This window comes from Tamandua tetradactyla, chromosome 5 (assembly GCF_023851605.1).
Source record: "Tamandua tetradactyla isolate mTamTet1 chromosome 5, mTamTet1.pri, whole genome shotgun sequence".
NCBI classification, from domain to species: Eukaryota; Metazoa; Chordata; class Mammalia; order Pilosa; family Myrmecophagidae; genus Tamandua; species Tamandua tetradactyla.
In genome coordinates this window covers 99,504,173-99,526,916 of record NC_135331.1, presented here as the reverse complement: position 1 = coordinate 99,526,916, position 22,744 = coordinate 99,504,173, and the positions used below count along the sequence as shown (strand labels likewise).

Sequence of the window (22,744 nt, the reverse complement as noted above, 5' to 3'; positions counted from 1 at the left end):
TCCAATTCAACATCAGGCACTGTTTTAGACTTTCCAGATACCTTCTCATATAGTCCAGGCAACACTTATTGGAGGTATTATTATCCCCCTTATACAGACATGGGAACTGACACTCAAAAAAGCTGATAACTCAATTCAAGGTCTCACAGCCATCAAGTGGGGAGAAAGATTCAAACCCTGGACACCCAGATTCTAAAGTTCAGGTACTTGACACCACACTACAATGTGCCCCTAAATCAAATGGCCTGTGACTGCTAAGTTTGTATGGTCCACATCTGCTTTCTGAAGATATTAGTTGTTCTTTCTCAAGACTATCAGGAATCCCTGTTCCTAATTGCTTCCTTTTCTTACCTCAAGTTGGAATACCATTTTGCTAAGCTCATTAGAATTATCTCTGAAGTAGGTGTTATAAGGTGTTGAGTGAGAATGTGAGAGGCTTTCTAATGGAACAAATGCACAAACCCAAATACATAGACTTTGTGATTATATTTGACCTGCTCAGCCTCATTCCAGGAAGAGGGGCTCGTTTCTTCATTCTGTCCTCTCAAATAAGCTGCCACAGAGCTTATTGTTTAGCCTCCCTGCCTTTTCACACTATGAGAGATCTACTAATGAGAAACAGATTACCCTCAAGCAGCCTGAAGAACCAAGGACATCTTCATGTTAACATCATAGGGTCTTAATGAAGTATTTGAAAGGCTTTATCCTAGACAGTCTGCACCCCCAACCCTAAAGCCAAGATCCATGGGCTTAGGTGGCTTAGGAGTTTGACCAGAGGCAGCCTAAACACCCATATGTTTTGCAGCCAGCATTTATTATAAATAGGAATAAAACAGTAGTTTATGGTAGGGAGCAATTTTGCCCTCACAGGGAACATTTGGCAATGTATAGAGACATTTTTGGTTGTTGTGATCAGGAGGAAGGTGGCTACTGGTACCTAGTGGGTAGAGCTCATGGATGCTGCTAAACATTTTATGTTGCACAGGACAGCCCTCACAACAAGTAATAGTTTGGCCCAAATGCCAATAGGGCTGAAGCTGAAAAATCCTGGGTTTAATGAAACTCAAGATATAACAGAAATTTGTTCAAGAAAACTGAGCTCACCACTAAGAAAACTGAGCATACCAAGACCAAATGCAATGGGACATAACTCCCCAGAGAAATTTCCCAACTAGCTGGGACAGTTGCAGAACAGGTGCACAGAGAGGGACGATGTATTCCAAATCTAGGTCATTCCCTTTGAAGATGGACCAGTTTTGTTAAAGTCGTCCCTCACACCTGGGAATGTCAGGCCCTTTCCAAAGATAGGGAATCAAAAGTCACCAGGGCATTTGTTTCCCTGTGAGAATCCACCTCCAGGATCCACTATCCCAAATCCAAGGATGTGCCAGACCCACCTAACAGGAGGGTTCTTGTTCATGAACATCTCAATGGCACGCTCGTCTTCAGGGTCCACATCCACTTCGGCATGGTGGCTCACCCCTGTCATTGTGGCAGCCTTCTCCAGGGTGGGCCATTCCTCATCCTCATCATCCGATCTATCCTGTGGCACTCCTGGACCTAGAAAATGGGAGAAGAGATGGATGGGCATAGCAAGGAGAGGGCAAAGGATGTAGAATAAATTTGACACTATCTATTATAAGCCTCACAAGTGCTTATAAGAAATATAGATGAGTGCAGTGGAACAGACGATGCACATACTATCTTCCTGTCCCTAGGGGCTTACAATCTTGCTTGAGAAGAAAAAAAGCACACACATGAAACAATGAGATAGTGACACCAATAAATAGTATTTAGCACAACATACCCAGTTATGTAGCAAGAACTGCTCTAAACACTGTACATATGTTACCTGGTTAACCTTCAGAACCCTAAGAAATAGGTACTATTATTATATCCAGTTGCAGACGGACACACAGAAGCACAGAAAAGTTAATCTGCCTAGGGAAGGAAATCTGGGTATAGAGTCCGTATTCTTTGACATGCACAGGAAAGCTTGATCATATGCCAAAATGAGTAGTAGAGACAGTATACCATAGACATTTAGGTGAATACTGAGGACAATCAGGCTCTCTGGACAGGCAGTACGGGAGCTGGAGGAGGGTGTTCCAGACCTGACAGACGACACTAGCAAATGGAACTTTGTTACAAGAGTGTCTGTTAGATGGGTGGGCCACAGTGGCTCAATGGCAGAGTTCTCGCCTGCCATGCTGGAGACCCGGGTTTGATTCCCGGTGCCTGCCCATGCGAAAAAAGAAAAAGAATCAGAAAACATGATTTTAAATGAATAAACTTATGAAGTATGTAACAACATGGATGGACCTTGAAAACATTATGCTGAGTGAGACTAGCCAAAAACTAAAGGACAAATACTGTATGGTCTCACTGATATGAACTGCATTAGTGAATAAACTTGGAATATGTCTTTGGCAACAGAGATCATCAGGAGATAGAAATAGGGTAAGATATTGGGTAATTGGAGCTGAAGGGATACAGACTTTGCAACAGGACTGGATACAAAAACTTAGAAATGGACAGCACAATACTAGCTAACTATAATATAATTATGTTAAAACACTGAATGAAGCTGCATGTGGAAATGATAGAGGGAGGAGGGCTGGGGACATAAATGAAATCAGAAAGAAAGATAGATGTTAAAGATTGAGATAGTATAATCTAGGAATGCCTAGAGTGTATAACAATAGTGAAATGTACAATGTACAAATTTTAAAAATGTTTTTGCATGAGGAAGAATAAAGGAATGTCATTATTGCAGGGTGCTGAAAATAGATGGTAATTAATATTTTAAAATGTCACTTTACGTGTGAGACTAAAGCAAAAAATGTTTATTTGTTACAAAATTTATATCTTGACTAGAGCATTTCCTAATATAACTTATGTAGATAGTTTGATTGAACGTCATAAGTACTTGGAATCTCAGGTAGGATGTGAGATTTTGTTGGTTTGTCCAGAGTGATGCCCCGATGAATCCCAGAGTGATTTGATCAGTGAGTGGAAAAGTATTTTCAAGCCCCCTTCGGGGAATGGTGAGAGCAGGGAGAAATTCAACCTCCCCAAGTCGAATTTTTGATCTTCTCACAAGCAGTGTGGACAACCAAAGCTGTAGCCTGAGCCCCCAGTCTTGGGGTTTGTTCATATGAAACTTAACCCCACACAAAGGATAGGTCAAGTCTACTTAAAATTTAGGCCTAAGAGTCACCCCCAAGAGAGCCTCTTTTGTTGCTCAGATGTGGCCTCTCCCTCCAGCCAACATGACGAGCAGTCTCACCACCCTCCCCCTCTCTGCGTGGGACATGAATCCCAGGGGTGTGGACCTTCCTGGCAACGTGGGACTGATTCGATTGTGTTAGGTAGTGGCAAGAAATAGGGCTACAATGGTAAATTGAAGCCAGACTGTGGAGAGTCTTAAGAGGTGAGGCAGTGGAGTTATTTCAATCCAACAACCAATTTGAGTAACTGATTTTTTGAAGACTAGAGGTTGGTGGGCATCTGGGAGGAGGGGTACTAATCCAATCGAGGAGAGAAAATACTACATAGGAACAGATCATTAAGAACAGAGCATTGTGTGATGAAAGAACTAAAATTAGGGTGGGGGGAGGGGGAATACACAAATATTTTGTTCTCACATGTCAACAACTTCCAAATCCATACTTTCTTCTTAGATCCAGATGCTAACTCCAGGCTTCTCCTGTACCCTCCTTAGATGACCCAGGCACTTCATCTGTCACCAAGTGAACTCATTCTTTTCCCCAAGACTGCACCACTTACTGTGGTGACTACCTCCCAGCCCTGCCTTGTCCATATTCTCAGCCTGCAAACCCAATCAATTACGAAGTCCTATTCGATTCTACCTCATGGAGTATCTCTCAAATCCTTCACAGCCCTTTCTAAACCTAGACCAGCATCATTTCTTGCTAGATTCATTCACCAATCCCTTAACTAGTCTCCATGCTACTGACCTTGCTTTCTTTCAACAAATTCTCTACTCTACAGCCAATCTAAACTTCTGGAACCACACATTTGGTCTGATCAATGTTAGATAGCTTTAAATCTTGGTATGGCCTCCAGGTCTACAAAAGCTCCTATGTACCTCACCATCCTTCTTTAATCAATTCATTCAGCAAACATTGATGCCTCCTATATGTAGGGCACTGTTCAGGATACTGGGAATACATCAGTGAACAAGAGAAACAAATTTCTGTCCTCGTAGAATCTCTGGTACATTTTAACTGGGGGACACAGATCATAAATAAACATAACAAATCAATACACTGGGTCAAAAGAAGACAACTGGAATGGAAAAAAAAAATGAGACAAAGGAGCGCTGCTAGGACTGTTGAAACTGGAATGTGGGTACTGGAATTTTAAATAGAGTGGTCAGAAAAGTCCTCTTTGAAAAGGTGAAGAATTAAGCAAGTAAGCCTGCAGGTGTATAGGAACTGAACATGCTAGGCAGAGAGAACAACCAGGGAAAAGGCCCTAATCTGCCAACTTCAAGGAACAATGAAGCTATATGGCTGGGTGGGGTGGAGTGGAGAGAGCAAGCGCAGAAAGTAGTAGAGAGGTCAGATTGGCTTTAGGGGAAAGGACAGTGTCAAACTTGTTCGTTTCTGTACCCAAATTATCCAAACTTCCTTATAAACACTTATGGAGCAAGTGGATAAATACCAGGACAATTTAATGGATAATGAGCGATCACATCCCGCTGGCCTAATTTTAGGGGCGCCTAGGACCCCTAGAATCTTACTGCCTAAAACTAGGAGTGGGCAGGGGTGGGTTGAGGTGGGGTTGGACCACCTTAAATCCGCTTCAGGGCTCGGTCTCCCATCCCATTACTTTCTAAAGAGCGTAATATGGGCACTTTTTTCAAAACTCCAAGCTTCTCCCCTGACGGACACCTTTCAGCCATTCATCCAAGTATCCACTCTCTCCCTCGCACCCCATTCCCGGCCGCTCACCCAGCCGCGCGGTGCGCTCCCTCGGCCCCATGGGCCTTTCCCCAGCGCCATGCTCGGCCTCCAGCTCCTCCTGCTGCTGCCTCGCTTGCTGCAAAATTCGTCGGGTCAGTCGGGGCCCCACATACTCTTCCTCTTCTCCGGTGCCGCGGCTCCGCCGCTTTTCCCGGGTCCCGGCCCGCACTGCGTCCCCAGCTAGGATCTGCTCGGCCAGGGGCGCAAGTTTTCCTTGACCCCCGGCTCCCCGGGCCGCCTTGAATTTGGGCATTTTTCTCGAAAAAGTGGCCGCGAACCTTCACACGTGGGGACAGAGGCGAGCAGCCGAGAGTGCGCTTGTGCAGTGAACTTCCAAAGCCTACCAGGCCGCGCGGAGAGCACAGCGCCCCCGAGTGATTGGAGGACAGAAATGCCGTCAGCGACACCCAACTCCACTCCCTAAAAGTTCGCACGGGCCCTGAATAAATTCAAATCCTGAATAAATTCTTTGCATTTAACGATGACTGCTGTAAGTGGTGGCAGTTCGAACCATGCTTTCCAAGCATCGCAGATCCAAGTCTGGGTATCCAGCCAAATAGGACGTCCATACTTCCAAGCCTGAAGCTGTCACTGGGCTGCGTGACGTCTCTGCATACGTCACGGTGAGAGCGCCCAAGCACGTCTCTGTACCCTCCTGGCGCATCCATGGGACGCTTTGTTTTTATATAACTTCCGGTGCCTTCTCCCTCGACCGAAGCTTACTTTTGGGGGCTTCATTTAATGTGGGCGGTCGGAGAGCACCGCGTTTCAGCTGTTTGAATCTGCCACCCTCTCATCCGACACCATGGGAGTGACTTGGTAAGACTGCACAGACCACTTGGGATTTTGTGAGACGGGTTTTGGGATCATGAAGTTGCCCTTGGAGCCTGACTGGACCGAGAGGTGTAGCGGGACCGGGGTTCTCCGACACCCTGAGGGAACTGAACAAAATGCCCCTGGGTTATATGGGTGAGGGGATCCCGCGAAGGTTGCAGGTTCTCGGGGTCTGTTTCTTCGGAGATAAGCTCCTTTCTCCTGGAAGGCAGCAGGTAAGATTTTTTTTGGGGGGGGGGGGGGCAGGTAGGAGTTTTTAATCCTAGGAGCCTATCAGTGGTTGTGTACCTCCTTTCCTTTTTTCTTCGTACATTTTCCTGCACCTTATGTTATGGTACTGCTAGGAGTACTTCAGCTTTGGGGATAGGATATCCGCACCAGGACCCGTCCGCAAGCAGGGCTGAAGAAAGTGGTGGTCAGGCAACGAGTAGAATGCCTTTTTTTTTTTTTTTTTAGGTCTCTCTTGCCCCTCCCTACAGCCACAAAAAGTGTTTGGTTCTACATTGGCCATTATATAAAATAAACTATTAGAAATTAGGAGATGGAGTTGCAGTTGCTTCACCTCTTCACAGGACCTGTTTCCTGCTATGTTAAATTACAAGGTTCTACTTTCTATGGGCTTTCTCTCTCTAACATGTTATAAGCCACAGTTGGAAGAAGGCAAGGTGATAGGGAAAGGCGTGGGTCTAATATTTTGGAGGTGTTAGTTACAAAATGTTAGGTTTCAGGACATTAAAAAAAAATGTCTTCAGGTGTGCACATCTTTCCTGTCAGAGAGAACTGGGGACTGGGATATCCGAAGTTAGTGGCTCTTGACTTCTCATATAACAACCTGTGGGAAATGCTTTTTCTTGTAACTCAGGCTCTTACAGGATTGTCTGATTGTGCCCTAGCTTCTCACGGTAGACCTTCGAGAGGATCTTCGAGTCCTCTGGTGTTAGGGAGATATGTGAGTGATGGGAATAAAAAGTTCACAGCACAGAGGCTTGAAATCCTGGAAACCCCTGGTCTTTCAAAAGAGAAAGCATCCAGAGAGAAAGGCCTTTCTATCTGTTGTGCTTTCTATCTTTTTCCAACTTTTTCAGAATCTTAGAACTTATCCTTGTAGCATTAGTTTTTAGGATCCTCTTCTGTGTAAAATTAAGTCACATCACTATTATATAACCGTGCTTTTTCTGAGAGATAGTAGTGACAATTTTTAGCGGCAGTAGGACTCTAACTTATTAGCTTCGTTTAATCGATTGATCATAAAGTAATGCATTGTCTACCAAAGTACAGGCATATGATTGTCTTCATGATTTTTGCCATAGCTAGTTACCAGCTATACTATTAGGTACTAATGTTTTCTTTTAAGTTTATTCCTTTAAATGTTATTTAACAGGCAACTACATCCTTAGAGAGAATGTCTGACCTTGGGCTCATTAGTTAACCTCTCTGTACCTCAGTTTACTCATTTGCAGCAAGGAGATAAATAATAACACCTCTTATAGGGTTGTTGTGAGGACTGGAAGAGTTAATTCATCTGAAGTCCCCATTTTAGAGTTAATTCACCTGAAGTACACTGTCTGGCACATGGTAGGTACTTGTTATCTATTACTCTAAAGGGGAAGCCAGTTTCACTCACCCTCAAGTAGAAGGAAATCTTGGAAATAACATGTTTCGTTTTCCTGCATTATTAAATTCTTGTAGATGCCACTGCCTCCCACTCCCAAAGATTATAAATTTGAACTCTGCTTTCTGTTTGTTCAAGGCTGTCAAATAGAACTTTCTGAGATGATAGAAATTTTCCATATCAACATTTTCCACTATGCACTTGTGGCTATTGATCCCCTGAAATCTGGGCAGTGCTACTGAGGAGCTGAATATTTCATTTAATTTGTTTTATTAATTTAAATAGCCAGATGTGGCTAATTGTTACTCTACTGAAGAACATAAGTTGAAAGTGTTAGAGTTAGTAAAAATGTACTAAATCGGGCTGGCCACGGTGGCTCAGCAGGCAAGGATGCTTGCCTGCCATGCCAGAGGACCCGGGTTCGATTCCTGGTGCCTGCCCATGTAAAAAAAAAAAAAAAGAAAAAAGTACTAAATCAAATTGAGACTTTCTCCTTGATATATTTAGAACTGAAAAAAATTACTAAGGGAATCTCTTGTTTTATGTGATTCAGTGTTATTGAATACTCAGCCTAACATCTCTTGCATGATGGCACAGTTAACATCAGTAGATGTTGGTGTGATGGGAAGTTCACTGTACTGGTACATGAGTCCTGAAACCTGTGCTGTAGTTCCTAGAGGAACTCTCAGAGACTGTGGGCCTCTGTTTCTTCATCTTTAAAATTAAGAGTCACGTGAGTGGAGTGGTCTCTAAAGTAACTCCTGATGACTTGTGATGCTGTGAGTGAGCAGTTGGCTTGTTGAATGGCTATACTAGTGCATGTGTGTTTCTGGATGCTAATGATTTGGTCCTTTTCCTTCCAGTGTGTCCCAGATGCCTGTGGCTGAGGGCAAGAGTGTCCAGCAGACTGTGGAGCTCCTCACCCGGAAATTGGAGATGCTTGGAGCAGAGAAACAAGGAACATTTTGTGTGGACTGTGAGACCTACCATACGGCGGCTTCCACCCTTGGCAGCCAAGGTCAGTGGGATTGCACTGTAGGATGGCTGCAACCTGGCTTGGCGTTGATGGACATTCATGTTCACTAAAGTCTTTCTGATCTAGTTGTGTTTCTGAATTCTTTAAGTTGTTGTTTCTTCATCTGTTAGACTGGAGCTATTTTGTTTTCTTTTTGGGAACTTTTAAAACATTGTTTCTTTTAAAGAATTGATCATTGACCAATTGCATCAGCATCACCTGGGTTACTTGTTCCCCAAATGAACCTTATCCACTTAAAAATTTGAAAAAGATCCCTTTTTTTAGGCTCAGAAGTCTTTATAATTTTTTCTTTTTGTACTTTCTGCCTAAAGGCTTTCTGTTTCCCTCACCTAGCCAGTGGCTTTGGCCATATTAGTGTAACATTGACATTGACCAATGAATCAGCTTTTGTCTTAAATGTATCACATTGACTGGAGTGTGGATGGTAATTGTGCTGGCAGGGAGGGAAAGAGGATCTTTGAATATGAGTTAGGGAACCTGAGTTTTCTTAGTTTTGGCCCTAGCGGTAACTTGCTAAATATATACATTCTTAGATGATTTCACAACCCGGCTACTAAAAGTAGGGTTGTGGAACCAGGCCCCTAAGTCCCAACTCTGCCACTTAATAAATGTACAACTTTAAATAAGTCCCATAACCCATCTGTGGCTGTTCCTATTCCAGTGATTTGCCTATTTCCTTGTAGATTCATTCCCTGACATCTCCTGCAGTCTAAGGCACAGGAAGAAGATTGCAGAAAGGGAGACCACAAGTATTTGCCTTCCTTTCCTTATGCTTTGGACGGTGTCCCTGGCCCTAACCATGTCTCCTTGGCTCTAGCTTCTGCTAGGTAACCCCACTTCCTGGCTAGTAACAGCACATCTTCTCATTTTCCCTGCAGCCCATAGATGGTTGTGGCTTCCTGTATTGCTGTTCTCTGGGTTGCCATACCATACTTTTTACTTTTTCGGTCCTTCCAATCCCTGTATTTTGTTCCCTATGATAAATTCCCTCTGTTGAAACTACCTATTGTGGTCTTTGTTTTTGGATCTTCCCAATATGTCTTGGATTCTTCTAATGTATAAAATGAAGACAGTTAAAGTACTTATCTCCTAGTATTATTGTAGCAATTAAATAAGTTAATATATGCAAAACACTTTCAACTGAGGTTGTCATTTAATAAATTGGAGCTGATAGCTGTACAGGCTTTCATCAGTGGTGGAATTGCAATGTTTGTTTTGCCTTCAACTGGAAATATATAAGAATCAAAAGCGATAATAGTTATGAAAGCATTTGGAAAATAAGACATTTGCTTATAGATATAAGGTGGCATACTACTTCTAGTTAATCTACCTGGTATGGCCCCTGTTTTGCTGATTGGACCCTTATTTTTAAGGAAATTACAGTCTATTTGGGGAGATAGAGGACATTTGTGGCAGGTTGTGAGATAGAATGGAAAGAGCAGTAAACATTGAGTCACAAAGTTAGAGCTCTGAAGCTTTGAAAGTCAGTAGTACCCCACGTGGGAACTGTTTGAAAAGCTGAAAAATTGATCATACTTTGAGTAGAGATATGAGTGAAGCTGATCTGGGTAGGACTAAGGTATATCAGAATACAGGGTAAAGGATGATATCATCCATATTTTAAAACTTCAACATCTGTGTGAAACTAGAGGGTGAGATGCTTAGTTGGCACAAAATTTATATTTTGGGTAGGTCATTTCCTAATTTAACTCGTATAGTCAGTTTAGTTGAACAAAAATAAGTACATGGAATCTTGAATAGGGTGTGATATTTTATTGGTTTGTTCAGGTTAGAGTGATACCCCAGTATATCCCAGAGTAATTTGGACAGTGATTAAAGAAGATTTGCAAAATCCCCTTGGGGGGCTGGGGAGAAAGAAGGAAATATTCAACTTTCCCATTTGCCAGTGAGACTTTTATCCCTGGATGCCATGTCCCACATAGAGGAGAGGGTAATGATTTTTGTTCTGTGTTGGGCTTAGAGGGAGGCTACATCTAAGCAACAAAGAGGCTTCCTGGAAGCAACTCTTAGACTTTGTATGGGTAGTCTTAGCTTCTCCCTAACAGAAATAAGTTTCATAAGGTTAAGTCTTAAAATCCAGTGCTTGATTTCCCCATTTGGAGAATGTCTGATATTCTAGCAAGCAGTGGGGACAACCAAATCAGTAGGCTGAGCCCTTGATCTTGGGGTTCACCCCTATGAAACTTACTCCTGCAAAGGATAGGCTAAGCCTACTTAAATTTAGGCCTAAGAGTCACCCCTAGAGAACCTCTTTTGTTGCTCAGATGTGGCCTCTCTCTCAAAGCCAGCTTAGCAGGTGAGCTCATTGCCCTCCCTCCCATGTGGGACATGCCTCCTAGGGGTGTAAATCTCCCTGGCAACATGGGACAGAAATTCTGGCATGAGCCAGGACCCAGAATCCAGGGTTAGAAAGCCTTATTGATGGAAGAGAGAAATGAGATTTTCCATGGCTGAGAGATTTCAAACAGGGTCGAGTGGTTTTCCTGGAGGTTATTCTTATGCATTATATAGATATCCCTTTTTAGTTTATGGTGTATTGGAGTGGGTGGAGGGAAGTACTTGAAAATGTTGAGTTGTGTTCCAGTAGCCTTGACTTTTTTTTTCTTATTGTCAAACCTTAAACAAACATGCAAACATTTTTTTTAAATTTTTTAATTTTTTAAAAACATAACAACATACAAACACGAATATTCTTACCATATGATCATTCCATTCTTGGTATATAATTAATAACTCACAATATCATCACATAGTTGTATATTCATCACCATTTCTTAGAACATTTGCATCAATTTAGAAACAGAAATAAAAAGAAAAAATAAATTTAGAACATTTGCATCAATTTAGAAACAGAAATAAAAAGAAAAAAGAAAAAAACTCATACATACCATTCCCCTTACCTTTCCCTCTCATTGACTACTAGTATTTCCATTTACCCAATATATTTTAGCCTTTGTTTCCCCTACTTTTTTTCTATACCCCTTACCACTCCCTTTCATTGATCACTAGCATTTCGATCTACTAAATTTATTTTAACATTTGTTCCCCCATTATTTATTTTTAATCCATATGTTTTACTCATCTGTCTATACCGTAGATAAAAGGAGCATTAGATACAAGGTTTTCACAATCACACAGTCACAATGTGAAAGCTATATCATTATTCAGTCATCATCAAGAGACATGGCTACTGAAACACAGCTCCACATTTTCAGGCAGTTCCCACCAGCCTCTCCAATCAATATACCTTAACTAAAAAGGTAATATCTATATAATGCATAAGAATAACCTCCAGGATAACCTCTCGACTCTGTTTGAAATCTCTCAGCCATTGACACTTTATTTTGTCTCATTTCTCTCTTCCCTCTTTCAGTTGAAAAGGTTTTCTCAATCCCTTGATGCTGAGTCCCAGCTCATTCTAGGATTTCTGTCCTGTGTTGCCAGGGAGGTTTACACCCCTGAGAGTCATGTCCCACGTAGGAAGGGGGAGGGCAATGAGTTTGCTTTCCTGTTGGCTGAGAGAGAGATAGGTCACATCTGAGCAACGAAAGAGGTTCTCTGGGGGTCACTCTTTTTTTTTTCTTTTTTAATCATTCTAAATTTATTGTTCTGCTGTGAGTGAGGAACTGCTAGACTTTTTCATATCCTGTCCTCCTTTCCCCTAATACTCTCAAACTAGTTCTGGGCTAAAGTACTTGTTGAGTGCTTGCTAGTTCTGACAGTCATCATTTTTATACTCCATATTATCATCATCATTCACAAATATTTGTCAGGCAGCCACTTGCTGTGGAATCAATGACCTCATCCATGGAACTATTTTTAAAAACGCAACCAAGGTTGGGCGTGACTCTTAAGCCTCATTTTAAGTAGGCTTAGTCTATCCTTTGCAGGGATAAGTTTCATTTGAACAAACCCCAAGATTGAGGTTTCAACCTGTATTGATTTGGTTATCCCCACTGCTTGCGAGGATGTCAGGAATTCTCCGAATGGGGATGTTGAATTTTCCCCCTTTCTCACCATTCCCCCAAGGGGACTTTGTAAATACTGTTTATTCACTGTTTAAATCACTCTGGGATTTATCAGGGCATCACACTGGATAAACCTACAAAATCTCATGCCCTATTCAATGTTCCATGTGCTTATGGTGTTCAATTAAACTTTCCGTATAAGTTATATTAGGAAATGCACTAGTCAAAATAATAAATTTTGTACCAAATAAAACATTTTTTCTTTAGTCTCACACATAAAGTTTTAAAATATGACTTACCATTCTTAGGCCTAATTTTAAATCAGCTTAGCCTATTCGCCTTAACCTAGGTGCAAACCCCAAGATCAAGGGCTTGGCCGATTGCATTGGTTGTCCCCGCTGGCTTGTGAGAATTGGCTTTGTGCTTTCAGATCTGTGGTTCTTATACTTGACCAGCATCACCTAGAGTGCTTGTTAACACCTAGATTTCTGAGCCCCATCCCCAGAGTTTCTGACTCAGTAGGTCTGCCTTAGGGCCTGAAAATTTGCATTTCTAACAAGTTTCCTGGTCGTGGTGGTGCTGTTGGTAGTGCTGCTGCTACTCTGGAACCTACACTTTGAGAACTACTTAGATTAAGTCACTTCTTTCAGCTTCATTTTCCTCCTCTGTGAAAGGGGTAACACTGGTTCTGCTTGTTTCACAAGGTTGTGCAGATAAGAAAATAGTTTGTCTATAAAAAACTGGAAGTGCTACTTTCATTAGAAAAAAATTAAACGTTTAAAGTATTTTCAAGTGGCACAAAATTAAGTATGTCATTACAAAGAGTAGACATGAGCACGGAATGATGAAAGATCTTTGGATGGCTGTGGGGTTTTTTGTTTGTTTGTTTGTTTAGGATTGAACTGGATTTAGAAGAAGGTGAAAGATATGAATTGGCAGCAAGGAGTCGAGTTGGAGGGATCTATAGACTATAGAATCTGTTTTTTCCAGAAGTGGCAGCAGAGCGGATACCTGTTTAAGGAAGTAACTAATGTTTCTGTCCCCCTCCAGGTCTGTCTCCTAACTCTTTTCCACTTATCTCTGCCTAGAATGTGGTGTATTCCATGTAATTATTTTTGTTTTATTTTGTGGTCTTTTGTTCTTTTTAAAATTTTTTAGTGTCTTTCTCTAGTGAGATTGTCAGCTTCTTGAGGTCAGGGGCTATGTCCTTTACTTCTGTGTTTCTTAAATCCTAGGACAATGTTGGGGATAAAGAACTTAAATATTTGAAATTGTGGTAATCTATCCATTACCTCTTGTGTATCAGGAAGGGATCTGGCTTTCCATTTCTTGACTTCCCTTTTCCGCTTAACTGAATATGTATAGAATCCCCTCCTCCTACTATATTACAATAAGAAGTAAAATCAATGAAAAAACTCATAGAGAATGAAAGGGATGAATTGGGGTTTGAAACTAAATCTTTGGATCCCAGATCCTGAGTTCTTTCTGCTGTAGTGTGCTGCTTCCTAAATCTGCTAGACTTCTTAAAATTCTCTAAGGGTTTGCCATTGCTTTCAGGAGGAAATCCAAACTTCTTGAGGCATGGTAGACAAGAGTTAGTACTGCTGGGCTCTGGCTTAGTTTTCCAGACTCATGCTCAGACCCTCCCCTACTGTGGAACCATTTCCTACGTCTCTAAGAGGAGGAAGCCAAGGTAAGTAAGGAAGAATGAATAGAAGACAGAACAACCACATCATTTGGCATGCCTAAATGATGTTATTTTTATTATATTTCATTTCATTTTACCTTACTTATCATGTCATATAAGATATATATTTAAATGATATGGATTCTTGACATCCAAAGTTAAGCATTCATTTGTGAGCTCACCAGATAACCTAAGAATCAAGCCATTATCTCTACTATTGACATTTCCTATGTACTCCTCACTTTTTTTTTTTTTCAGCATGGGCAGGCTCCGGGAATTGAACCTGGGTCTTTTTTTAACATTTTTTGTTGTAAAATATAACATAACATACAAAAAAAGTGATAAATTTCAAAGTATATTTTAATAAGTAGTTTTAGAACAAACGTCAAAATATGTTATGGGTTTGAGCATTTCAGGTACTTTTTTTTAGCTGCTCTAAGACACTGGAGACTAAAAAGAAATATCAATATAGTGGTTCAGTAGTCATACTCATTTGTTAAATCCTGTCTTCTTTGTTACAACCCCTCCTTCTCTTTTGATCCTCCTTCCAGTCTTTAGGGGTATTTGGGCAATGGCAGTTCTAACTTCTTCGTTTTGGAAAGGGATGTATTTACATTATGGGGTAGGGAGGATGCAGCTGGTTGATGTTTTTGTAGAGATTGGTAACTCTGAGTTTAGGGCTTATCTGGCCTAGGAACCATCTGGAGGTTATAGTTTCTGAAAAATAAGCTTAGTGAGTGAGACTTTTATAGAGTCCCAGATAGAGCCTTATTCTTTAGGGTTTATAGGAACACTTTTGGTTTGGGCTTGGCACACCATGGCAACCAGCTTCTCGATGACACTTTTGGTTTGGGCTTGGGACACCATGGCAACCAGCTTCTCAATGAAGCTTCTCGATGATGAAGCTTGCATAAGAGCAACCCCCAGAATACCCTCACTTTTTTTTTTTTTAATAGAGTACACTAAGGGCTGGGTTTACCGCATGCTGCTTTACTTGCTGTTCTTTTCTGGAAAAGCCTGTTAGTACAGGGATTCCACCTCCTTTCCACCCAAAGAATGCTGTTGATGCTAGATTGCTACCTGGCCTTGGTCCACACATTTGACTCTATTCTGGGTTTGCTGACAAAGGTCTTGATGATGAACAGGTTCTCTGTCCCTTGCAGGTCAGACCGGGAAGCTGATGTATGTGATGCACAACTCTGAGTACCCTTTGAGCTGTTTTGCCCTCTTTGAGAATGGACCTTGTCTTATTGCTGATACCAACTTTGATGTGCTCATGGTGAAGCTCAAGGGCTTTTTCCAGAGTGCCAAGGCCAGCAAGATTGAGACCCGGGGCACCCGTTACCAGTATTGTGACTTCCTAGTGAAAGTAGGCACAGTCACAATGGGGCCCAGCGCCCGGGGGATCTCTGTAGAGGTAAGAACTTGGTGAAATAGGAGCAGGGATATGCTGAAGAGGCTGCTCAGCAAAGGATTCTGAAGATTTCCAAGTCTCTCTGAGTTCAAACAGATCTGCCTTCCTGATCTTTATCTCCAGAGCTTCTGCGCTCCCTATCCTATATATTTTTACTCTTTCTTTAATGATGCAGGGACTGTCTACCCTAGGAGGGGAAATGGGAAGCCACGTTCACAGCAAGTAGAAAGCTTAGGTAAGTCTGGCTTTCTGGAGAAGGGAAGACATAGTCAGAGGAAGCAGGTGAATTATGCTGTGGAAGGAGCAGTCACCATTGTAAGAAAGACTGGAGCAGTCCAGGACATACTTGTGCTGGAGTTAGTTTTTGGCAGATGGACCTTAAATCATGTGTCCTTATAGTTCTGCTTAGTATGCTTTAAGACAAGTTTTAGTCGTTGCATAGCAAAGATATACCTTTTCTTTTAATTTGCTATCTGCTTTCTTACATTATAGAAAGCATTTATGTGTATGAATGTGTTAACATTTTTGAATGTATTGCAAATGGCACAGAGGGAGTGTAGCAATAGCTGGTTTTGGGATCAGTGATGGTCTACAATCTACCATGTGCCCAGCACTGTGTCAGATTAAAACATAAGCATGCTACAGGACCTGCCTTTTGAAAGTTTATTATTTAATAAGAGAAGCAAGGCTGAAACACATAAACTGTATTTAAAATTAGTCTGTAAAAAATGGCATAAAAGAGTCACAGATTACTCTGAGATTAAGAGACCAGTCAGATCACTGCTGATGCCGGGGATTGTGGTGCTTCAGGAGGAGTTGCATTTAAGTAGGGACTTAAAATGTAGAGATGTGAAGATAGTTGAGACCTAGGAGGGATGGATCACAGGCAGAGAAAAGGGCATTAGTGGTAGTTACTGCTCAAACTCCAGGAATCTCTGGAGCCACAGTTTTGTAATCCTTTACAGCTTGTGACACATCATGCACTTGCTGAGACCCACTGAGGACCCACTATTTGTTTATCTTTCACATTTCCAGCCTCATAGTACAAACACACCCCTGCTGTTTCTTTGCTTGTTTTTCTTCATGATTACCAATAATTTTCCCAGCCATCTCTCCAATGAAAAATTAGGAGAGAGGAATGAGAAAAGCTGTGATGTTTATCCTTAGTCTTAGGAGCAGAGCCCGGGAGGAATGTTTAGTCTTGAAGAGAGTTGTAGGCATGTGGGTGAACTCTGCCTCCTTCTGATCCCTTAATGCGTGTATGTGTATGCACACATTCTTTCTCTCTCCGTCTCTGTCTCTAATGTATGCGCTCTGTCTCCCATTTTTTACTTTCCCCCTCCCTTCTTCCTTTCACCTTCTCTTCCTCCGTTTTCTCTCAGAATTTTCCTTAAATCTTCACCCAGCATATCAGGGACTACACAGGTCGAGAAAATTCAAGAACTACCTCTGGGTCTTATGGTACGGGCTATGGGTTGGCACAACCCCCAAATGAAAGTGTCCAGATGTCTAAAGGGAATTGTGCTGGGTGTATCTAATCCCTGATGTTTGAGTTGAGTATTTCTTATGGATCAACACTGTGCTAGAAGGTGTGTGTGTGTTTGGCCTAGAGTTGGGAGGATGGGAGAGGGGGCATAAGGTACAAGAGAAGCAGGAGACTTTTCTTTGCCTTAATGCTCATTCTCTGTTCTTTTGGCCCTCAGGTGGAGTATGGCCCCTGTGTGGTAGCCAGTGACTGCTGGAGCTTGCTTCTAGAGTTCCTACAGACTTTTCTAGGCACCCATACTCCAGGGGCTCCTGCAGTGTTTGGGAATAGACACGATGCAGTCTATAGCCCAGCAGATACCATGATCCAATACATGGAACTCTTCAACAAGATCCGCAAGCAGCAGCAGGTGCCGGTAGCTGGGATTCGTTAGTGGCTGATGGCTTCTGTCCACAGGAGGAGGAGGTGGTACATCCTCAGGCTCCTAGACCCCAGAAACATAGGGCAGACACGGAGGCTTTTCTTTCTCCTCCAGTTCTTAGCAGTGGCTTTTGTTCTGGGCTCTGGACTCTCTTCCCCTGACTGTCACACCCCCGCCCCTACCCCCCAACAGCTGTCTCATACCAACCTTTCCAGATTTGGCCTGCCTTTGTGAATAGTAATTGTGAAGAGTGTAAAAGTTTGACCCTCTCCTGCTTTAGGGAAAAAGATAGGACAGGGGTGTCCCTGCCTAGCTAGTTGGTGGGAAGAGCAGTCTATATTGCCAGCGATTGAGGATTTGACTTAGCTCTACATGTGGACAGGCTGCATCTTGTGTTCGGGCTGTGTTCTAATAAAGGCGTCTTTCTTTTACTCAAAGGATGTGGCTGGGCTTTTGTCCTGGAGATGGGATAGAAGGCAGAACTTGTTTGAAGGTGGTCATTTTCTGATGTTTGCTGAAGTGTGTTGTTAATTGACTTTCCTAGGATATTGCCTGACTTATTTCAACTCACAGCTTCTCTGACCTTTTTCCCATTCTGTTGCGAATTATGTTAAGACACAGGCTAATCCCTGTAACAAAGCGAACCAAAAGTACAATGACTCATAGTGAATAGAAGTTTATTTTTCTCTTATCTAATGGTTCTGAGGTAGGCAGGTGGCCCAGGGCAAAATTGAACTCTATCAGGTCATCCAGAAACTTGGGTTCCTTCTGTCTTGTCCCCTAGGATGTTGGCCTTATCTGCCAGGTCAGATCAGACTCACCAGTTCCATGTCTGCATTCCATTGGAGAAAGGGAATCTTTTTTTTAAAGGATATGTCCTGGGTTGCTCAAATCACTGTGTCTAAACCTTGCAGAAGGGGATGCTGGAAAATGTAACCTCTTATCTGAGTGGGCATGGGCTCAGTTAAAACTCAGGGGGTTCTGTGACTAAAAGATGAAGGGGAATATGGATGCTAGGCAGTTAGTGGACTCTGCTACATATGGAGCTCAATGGATGTGCCCCAAATACTCCTCGCTATTATTTGGCAGTTAATTTCATATAATTAAGGCATTTGTTCATGAATTGAATTGGGGTAAGTACTGACCCCAGAGCTATTTCCAGTTGAGTTGAATTAGTCACATTTGAAGTCAATTCTGTATTGTTTGCCTAAGTCTCAGCCTTCAAAGCCAATATCTGCACCAAGGCTTTTCACTTCTCACACTTATCATAAGAGTTGATCCTGACACTTGTACCATGCTTCATGGCTTTACTGAGCAGTTTTTCCTCATTTGAAAAATGTGCTGCTTGCCCCACATTGCTGGCAGCTCCCCTCCCTCTAACAATGTTAGCCAGACTAACATTAAGATACTCTGTCAGATCATATATGTAGAATGGAATGATCATAAGTTAGGAATGTTTGTGTTTCTTGTCATATTTTTTAAAAAAAATTTTAAATTAATAAAAAAATTTAATGAAAAAAAACCTGCCAACCAAGAATAAAAAAAAAAAGATACTCTGTCAGAGATGATCTTAGGAAACCTGCTAATGTATGCACTATAGTTTTGTTATCAACGATTCTGTGCCTCATTGAAGGCATTTAAAGAGAAGTTATCAGATATAAGTGTTCAGAAGGAGCTTTTCCTCTACTAAGGAAGGAACATGTTTTCTCATTATGGGCAACAATAATTAGATATTGTTTGTTTCCTTTTAGTTTTGGCTGTCAGGAAGTTTAGTTTCATAAGTGACAAGGATCTGTTATCTGCATTTTTCATTCTCATTTTCTCCTGTTTTTTGGTTTGTTTTTGCTTTTTTAAATTAGGGTCTATTTTAGATATAATTCATACACACTAAAATGCACAGGTCTTATGTTTTTGACCTTGTGACTTATATTTGCTCTTGCCAGATTAATCTATTTGCATTTGCTGTAGGCTGCTTCAAATCTTTCATGGAATGAAACAGCATATTGGCAAGATCATTGTTGTCTTGAAACAATGATTTACTAAATTTCATAATTCTGTGCATTGAATGGGCTCAGCTAGGTGATTTTTCTATGTGGTATAGGCTGAGTGAGGCTGCATTCAACTTAACAGTTAGCTGAGGCTTGAATAACTATTATGGTATCTTATCTTTTACACGGCCTTTTTTATGGCCTACTGCATTTTTGGGTTGTGTTTAAAAACAAACCTTGTTTTCTCTGAGGTTACAAAGACTTTATAGTTTTCTTCTGAAAGGTTTATTTTACATTTCATATTGAGATCAGCAATCCATCCTAAATAGATTTTGATATTTTGGGTAAGCTATGAGTCAAGACCCTTTTCCATATGAAATTTATACGCATTCATCTTGATATGAAGTTGTTTGATGGCTAGCTTCCAAGAGGTAAAAAACAGAAAATTCCAGTCTTAACATTTGGGCCCAGAATGTCAATAAAGCTGCATTTAAAGCAAGTCATGAGACTGGACCAGTTTCAAAGGGAGGGGATGTATACTTTCTTTATTGAAGTGGCAAATATATATTCATTGATGGAAGGATGGGTTGACAGCCATATTTTTAGGCAAGGTTTTGAACATAATATGTGCCTGAAAATATATTAAAGCTGAGTGTGGTAAATATGGACTCTGAACATATACATTATGAGGAGGGGCTCTGTTTTCCTAAAAGCTATAACAAGATCCCTAACTGCCCTTTCAGGCAGTCATGGCTGATTGATTTCCAGCGTTTCATGAGTTCTTCATTTTTGTTCTTTTCCCCTACATATTTTTAAGGATTTTTTTTAAATTGAGATATTCACATACTATATAATCATCCAAAATATTCTTACATTTGAACACAATTAAAAAAAAATTTTTTTTAGTTTTTTAAAATACCAAAAAACACCAAACAAACGCAAACATTCTTAACTTTTGATCATTCCTTGAACACAATTTTGACCAGTTTTAAGTCCAGCTTAAGGACTGCCACTCTGGGTATTTTTTTCTCTTTGTCCTTTGTGTCAATTATAGGAAATTTATCACTAAAAGGGCAAGTAACGCTTATGCTTTTCTTAAATAAACGTTCACAGCTTCACTAGCGACACTGCCAAAACTGGACTGTTTACTGGTGTGTGGGGCTCAAATGTTTTTCTGCTTTGTCTGAATGGAACTTTCATGAATAGTTTGGGGTTGTCAGTGTATAATGTTTGCAAGTTTAGGTTGAATGAAAGTTGAGTACCATTTGTATAAATAAATATATTTAAGAAAAAAGGTCATGATTATCCCATTTTATAAATGATAAAACCTCAAGCTCAGCTAAGTAAATGGAGATGCTATAATTTTTGGTTTAAATCTAATACTAGACTATCTTCCTTCCCCCTCCTTCTGGTTCAAGGTACTTTATATCTTTCTCTACCTTAGGTATGCCCAAAAAGCAGATGCTGGGAAACTGCTAGAGTCCTGCTAGTATGCCATCTTGGTGGGCGGTTTTGCCAGAGTCATGTAGAAATCTTTTGACCTTGACTGCCAGAACTCTGCAGGGAAGCTCTAGAGCTTATCTAGTACCTAGTTCTCTTTCACCATAAGATAGGGAGGCTGTGGCTCCCAGAGGGGTCATATAGAAAGACGAGCGTGGAGTCAGGACCAAACTTCAGGCCCAAAACTCATGCCAGGGTGTGACATCTGGGATGCTACGTGATTTTAGGTGGAATGTGGAAAACACTTTTATATCAGTACTTAGGTCTCATTCTAATATATATTAGAGAAGAATGTAGTATCATTTTATTCCTTAGGAGGAGAGTACATTTTTTTAAAAAAGAATCCATTTAAAGGGAACTGTTAAGTTGTAGTACACATGATATATGCAAATGGAAAAAACTGTGGTGACAGAAAGCAAATATTAGAATTTTGGGAAGCCTGGCATCCTACTTTGGGTCTAGTCTGCTTCCTGTATCTTGATGGTTCCTCCTCTGCTCTACTCTTCTGATTCTCTGTACCCCTGATCCCATGCTGCCTCCTGCTAACTTGCTTCACATCTTGAGCCTGAGCAGGAAATCGAGTAATAGGTAGTCACGTTACCCACCCCATCTATTGGTGGCCTTGCTCCACTGAAATACCTGGAGACTGATCAATCCTCCCTGCCACCAGATCTACCCCAAACCAGTGTGCCCAGTATTCATTCCTGACGCTTCAAGGTAAGGCAGTAAGATTTTTCTCTGCTAATCCTGGAGGGTATGGGGAATTATTGGAAGTTCTTAAGCACCTCTTACCTCTTACAGGTATCAAAAATTGAGACTCCTAAAAATACAAGTATACAGTTAGCCAGAGGAAAGGGCTGGGCAATTTTGAGGACACTCAAAGTAGATACAGAGCAAGGAAGGACTGATATGTGACCCTGCTGTTTCCAAGCCCAAACCTTTAACTCTTAATACTGCCTTTCCTTCACCACAGCCTCCCTCCCATATTTGTTGCAGTTAGGGTGCAGGCACCTGGTCCCTATTTCTGTATAGAATGGCTGAAATCAGTTGTATTGCAAACTTGGGCCTATTATGGGGGTTTGCTGTCTTTGGCCTATGAGCCATCACTTGGGGGCAAGGCTGTCCTCCCAGGTGAGTCTCTAACAAAGAGCACTCCTAATGCTTCTCTTCAGTTAGAAGTGACCCTTAGGGTCACCTAGTTTGACCATCATTCAATAATTGAATCTCCTTTACTTTATCCCTCCATGTCCTTGCCTTGGCCTCACCTACAGAAATCCTTTCCCTGTTAATTTAATCTCTATTCTTTTCTCATTAACTGGGGAGAAACAAAACTGTTCTTTCCCTCCTCAGATTGTGGAGACTGCATACAATATTGAGTTTACTGGGGGGAATTTACTCTATGTTCATACTGGAGAATTAGAGGACTCTGACTATAAAGCAGGGACTCTTTTTACCTGTAGGTGTGGATTGCTTAGGGAAGCCTCAAGAGGCCTAAGTTGTCCAGAAACCTGGACAAGAATTTTGTGTATATGTGTAGTTTTGGGAATAGGATTTATGTTTCTTTAAACTGTTTAAAAGATCTAGCATCCCCCCAAAAATATCTCTCTGAAAGGAGAACAGGGCCTGAAGGGAATGACAAAGTTAATGTACGTTTGAAATATGTCTGGCTGGCCTTTTGTGAGCAAAACGTTCCCCTACCTTTTGGACCCCATATCTGGTTCCTATTCAAGGGATTTTCCACCTTCGTTCTCAAGTCCTTCAGACCTTTCATTCAGTTTCTGGAAAA

General features: G+C 41.4%; 2 protein-coding genes across 6 annotated transcripts in view; one reads left to right on the top strand and one right to left on the bottom strand.

Annotated features, from left to right (window-relative positions):
* The window catches only part of BYSL (bystin like), a 27,737-nt gene extending 4,993 nt beyond the window's left edge, over nucleotides 1–22,744 (bottom strand). The window contains exons 1-2 of one of the 2 annotated variants that reach the window (XM_077161778.1): nucleotides 22,657–22,744; nucleotides 1,398–1,560 (exon numbers count right to left, since the gene is read on the bottom strand). In XM_077161778.1, the coding sequence (XP_077017893.1) occupies nucleotides 1,398–1,560; nucleotides 22,657–22,729 (236 nt within the window). In that variant the 5' untranslated portion in view covers nucleotides 22,730–22,744. Of the gene's footprint in view, nucleotides 1–1,397; nucleotides 1,561–4,979; nucleotides 5,594–22,656 lie in introns of those variants that run through there. The other variant, XM_077161777.1, reaches the window with a different exon arrangement.
* MED20 (mediator complex subunit 20) overlaps nucleotides 5,593–22,744 on the top strand; it is an 82,683-nt gene continuing 65,531 nt past the window's right edge. For 2 of the 4 annotated variants that reach the window (XM_077161792.1, XM_077161791.1), the window contains exons 1-3: nucleotides 5,597–5,810; nucleotides 8,301–8,455; nucleotides 15,313–15,566. In XM_077161792.1, coding sequence (XP_077017907.1) covers nucleotides 5,797–5,810; nucleotides 8,301–8,455; nucleotides 15,313–15,566 — 423 coding nt within the window. In that variant the 5' untranslated portion in view covers nucleotides 5,597–5,796. Of the gene's footprint in view, nucleotides 5,811–8,300; nucleotides 8,456–11,674; nucleotides 11,755–15,312; nucleotides 15,567–17,266; nucleotides 17,902–22,744 lie in introns of those variants that run through there. The other 2 variants (XM_077161790.1, XM_077161795.1) reach the window with 2 other exon arrangements.